Raw genomic sequence first — 5000 nt, 5'->3', positions numbered from 1 at the left:
TGTATATATATATATATATATATATATATATATATATATATATATATATATACACACACATTTTTCATTTGTTTTGTTTTAGGTGGAACCAGAGAATTTGTTCAGGAATTTATAATATGTGAACTTAAAATAAACTACCTAAACATTGAAGGAAATTCAGTCCATAAGAATAAGCATTGTTTAAAACTTAAACTTTCAGCGCTTATTGAGTGAAACCAAGATGACCCCTTTGTCCTTTTTTGATGATGAATTGCTGTCTCCTCCCCACTACATTTTGTCAGTTTTTGGTGCAGCAGAGTCGATACCTTCACCTTGACAAGAAAACTTTGTGATTTATCAGGTCTCTCTCCATCCAGCGCCACCACAAACTGGCTGAGCACAGCCAATCACGATGTGTGGAACAAGCTCTGGTCAAAGAAAATAAATAAATAAAGTGCCCCATGATGATAGACAAATGTGTCTTGTTAGAGCAGCCAAAAAGCGCTTGACTTGTACTAATAACAAAAAGGCTGTGCTGGTCACCATGGGTCCAAAGATGAAGCACCCTGTCACTGTACAGGTTGGGAAATTAGCAAATAATGTTCCTTTTCCCTGATAAATGTGTGACAGTTCCCTCTCACCAGTCATTTTTTAACATTTTGATGCATGCCTATGATCCCATCGGAGGAAAAGAAAAGTTTACTGGCTCTCAATTTTCACATGATGAATGAGAGCTTCTAAATGTACGATATCTGTATGAGCTATAGTTCATTTTAAGCAATTCTAGTAAATGGGTGTCACTGATTAGGACAAATAGTCTTCTTGTGTGATAGCACCAATGGTATGTCTTATTTCTCTGGCCTCCAGTGAGGCATAAAAGGCAGGGCCATCAATGACCATGCCTAAATAGAAAGCAATAGCTTTGACAGAATTATGATTTTCAGTGTTGTGTTTTATTTATGAAACCTGTCATTGTTTTAAGTCAGCACAAGAGTATTTCAAAGAGCGGTGTATTTAAAATATTTTTTGGTTTATTTTAAAATGGTGCGTACAGTATCTGCGCCTTTGAACTGAAAACACATATATGGTGTAATAAGATTGATGCCATCCTTATGGTGGCATGTCTAGGGTATCAGAATAAAAAGACAAAAAAAGCATTGTTATCAATTACACTGTGGAATGTTTTGTTTTCCTCCTTAGCTGTCAATAATAATAATAATAATAATAATAATAATAATAATAATAATAATAATAATAATACAACAAAACAACAACAACCTGTTTCTGTGAAATCAGTGTTAAAACTGGTTTCAAGGTATCAGCTGGAAGAGCCTTTTAGAATTGCCTGATCAGCTTCGGAGGACTTATTAGAGAGAACATTATTGACAGGAGGACAAGCATATCTGTCCCACTTTGATTTTTTTTTTTTTTTTTTTTTTAGGGCCCTGCTGACAGCTGGATCCAACGCCAGGCCTGATCAATGGATAACCAATACAAGTATTAGACACAGCAGAAACTGCCTTACAGTGACAAAAGATGTGGCAGGACAAGCAAGGTTAAAGTAAGAATGTAAGAGCATAGAGGTCTTTGTAGGATGCTTACCGGTAATACAAAAGTAGAACATTCTGCAGACTAATAACGTGGTAGCGTTAAAAATAAAATCCTCTGACCCCGTGCCTTAAATAACCATGTGTATAAGAGGTACTGAAGCATTACTGGCAGCTTCTTTCGTTTGTATAAAGTCATATTCTGATAAATGCCTTGCAGATGTACTTCATCAAGGGCTTTTTATTTTAGTAACCTGTTCTTTTTCATGACTTTTTTATTTTTACAGTGCCGTCAATACAATAATAAAAGATTAACATTGTAGAACGACTATTTATCCAGTAAAAATTGTATGTTATAATAATATCTGTGGGAGGCAATTAACGGTCATTAGCTGCTTGAACACAAGTAATTTGTGTAAAGAGCACTGGCCTATTAGACAGCTAGTTTGTGTTGGCTATGATGGAAAGGAGCTATCGACTCTAAGTAGTGTACCAGTGCCATTGACAGAATCACATTTGAATGAACACAAAAGATCTTTAAAACACTTCAGCAACATGAGACCTTTGCTCAAAGAGAGAAGTGAGAGGCAGGGGGGCCAGGGGGGATCGCTGGTGGAAGCTTGCCAATAAGAAAGCATAAGCTTTAGAAAGGAAAAATGTGACCAAATGGAGGGAACTGGACAATTTAGTTTATGTAGGTAGTATTTTTTTGATACACTACCAATGTCCTTTTTTATTTTTTTATAATGACCGAGATGGCTGGTTGAGTAAAGATTTTAAAAGTTTCTATATTGAATGCAACTCTTTGTGCAGAAATAATCATTTATGTTCGCATCTATCAAATGTGTTGCAGAGCTGGGAATGGTTCCATGTATTCAACATTCAGTCTGTCTCTGTGTCCATTTAGGACATGTTTACCACCGGCTGCCAATATCTGTGTTTGGTTACAGGGCTTAGTCTGCTGCAAACGGCATGTTGACTCCTAGTAATTTGTGATAATTTCTTTAATTGAGCGAAAGAAATCTCTAAAATGAGGGTGGGTCAACAAAACGTTTGGGTGAGGGAGGTCACCATTAAGAGTTCTAAATGAGCTGTATTCATGGCATGGTGAGGAACCACGCTTGAAGCAAAACTAACATCAATTTCCTTGAATTCCTTTTGTTAAATGGGCAGCCATTAAAATACATTTGCTTAACAAAAATGCCATGCCAAAACTACAGTTTATTTTATTTTTTTTTCCATTTCCAGTTCAAAGAGACTGTTTATAAAATAATTACAATTACAACTGTAAAAACTGTAATTTGTTTTAATCAATAGAATGTATCGCTGTTTAAATCTAATTAGAAAATGGCTTCTGTGTTAACCTACTTTATTTATTTATTTATTTATTTGTATTTATGTATTTAAAAATGCATGTAATTATATTGAAAGTAGAAAGCTACTATGGTATTTTTAGATTCTCTGAGCTGCACGATTTGGTAAAAAAAAAAAAAAACAACAACCTAGCATGTCTAAATATTTAACAAAGAAATACAAATTATTAATACAATAATTATCAATTTGTACATTCATTCTTAAATACAGCAAAAATTCTCATTAATTTCGTTTTACCCTTCCACCAGTTCATATTGTATTTTACATTCCAGAAGGCAATTTACTATTAACTGGCAATTACATATAGAGTGGTTGTTAATTCTGCTACTAAGTGCTAGCTGCTTGAAAACTGTTAGCTCTCTCTAATTCTGACCTTCTTACAACAGGGTGAGGCATACTGGGAATACAAAAGACTTGTAGAGAAGAGCTGGACATGTCATTTGTGACTCACTCTTTTAATTCACCGTGCTAATCAACTGAACTGCCACAATCTCCCAAGGTAATTGTATCTTTATAATGGCTGGAAGGAACAGTTAGAAAAAAAAAACAACACAGATATACAGGGCTACATTTTCCCTTAGCCCGATGAGAATCATCACAATCTGCTTAGTATGTGTAACTAATGGGGTCCATTCTTTGAGATCTGATGCTTTTATAAGGCTGTATATAAGCCATTAATGTCTTAACTTATATACCTTCCACAGGCTTTACACACCACACTACACTCTTGTTTCATTATCCCAGAGCCTTGTTGCCCTATGGTCTCGTCATGCTGGGAAGGTTAAATGTTAGAGTGCCAAGCCAGACTGCAAGCTTGGTGGGACTCTGATAGGAAACAGCTGCCCTTGGGATTTAAACCCTCCCCTTCTGTGGGACCACATAATTTTCACATTGTGGGCTACAGTGGGGCCTTGGCCTGGTTTTCAAGGAGTGAAAGTAATTTCCAATGATTATCTCATTGTCCTTGTCAATTTCAGAGCAGTGCAAATCAGACAGAAGCTTCCAGGTCAGACAAGCTGTGACCTCCCCTTCCCTCCCCCTCACCCCTGCCAGCAGATAAGCCCCCATTTCCTTCTCCTAAACTTTTTTCGGCTGAAATGTACATTCTTTCTACCAGTCTGGGAATTTATTTTATACCAACAGCAGTGTGGTAATTAATAAATGTATTAACTTGCAGCTAAAGGGTGGTGTTTTCAGTAGGTGAAGGGCAAGATGGCTCATGTGAGTGCTTGTAATGCATTGAGTTTAACAGGACTTGGCAGCCCCCTCTGAACAGCAGCTCTGGGAAAGGGATAGGGTTGCAATGTGTGGGCCCCCCTGGTATATCTTCAGCTGGGGAGAGTTCACACATTTTACAGCTCTGAGCTAGACTGACCCATTGTTAAATCTGGGTGGCCTACATACAGCACGTAGCAACAGCACTAGGTCACAAATGAACCAGAGAAAAAAAAAGAAAGAAAAACTAGATTCTTGATTCTTACCGGTGTACACAAATCGTCCGGGAGCTCCTTTGCAGAACTGCTTGGATTTGTAGGAGAGGGTAACTTCAACCACTCCAGGAATGTGCCGTGGTGGGGTCTGAACTCTGATGGCGTGAGGAGTTATCAGCTAGAAAAATCATACAGTAAACAGAGTTAGCACCGAGATGGCAGTTGATAGGTCTGATGCTTGCCAGTTGGACTTAATTACAAAAATGAATCTAAATTAGGCCGTCATCTGAAAAGTCTCTCCTCTCGCATACATGCTCAAGGTTCTACAGTCTGTAAATGTCTGTAAATGATCCTTGGCTTTCGTTTTGCAGGAAAGGCCAGAGGGTATCCTTCACACGAAAATTGCCTCCATATGTCTCCCTCTGCTTTTTTCTAGCAATATTTTAGCACTAATTGTTCAATTGTATTGAAAAGACCTCCTGCCTCAAGCATTCCACTAGAGGGCCTTGGCTAGAGTGAAGTACTGCAGGCTTTATTTATGTATTTGTCATGCCTGTGTGAATGTGAATGGATGTTTGAAAAAAAGGTACTTTGAAAAGAACTCTTGTGATACCAAATGTCGATAGACTATTGACAGCTTGTTAAAATCATTCATGAAAAAACGCCACAG

At 37.4% G+C, this 5000-nt stretch overlaps 1 protein-coding gene across 17 annotated transcripts in view; it reads right to left on the bottom strand.

Annotated features, from left to right (window-relative positions):
- Positions 1-5000, bottom strand: part of LOC117415935 (transcription factor COE3) — a 96565-nt gene that overhangs the window by 19922 nt on the left and 71643 nt on the right. For all 17 annotated transcript variants that reach the window (XM_059026180.1, XM_059026179.1, XM_059026182.1 and 14 more), the window contains one exon: positions 4382-4508. In XM_059026180.1, coding sequence (XP_058882163.1) covers positions 4382-4508 — 127 coding nt within the window. The remainder of the gene's footprint in view (positions 1-4381; positions 4509-5000) is intronic.

The sequence above is a fragment of the Acipenser ruthenus genome, chromosome 7 (genome assembly GCF_902713425.1).
Source record: "Acipenser ruthenus chromosome 7, fAciRut3.2 maternal haplotype, whole genome shotgun sequence".
Classification (NCBI taxonomy): Eukaryota; Metazoa; Chordata; class Actinopteri; order Acipenseriformes; family Acipenseridae; genus Acipenser; species Acipenser ruthenus.
This window is presented reverse-complemented; position numbering and strand designations above follow the sequence as displayed.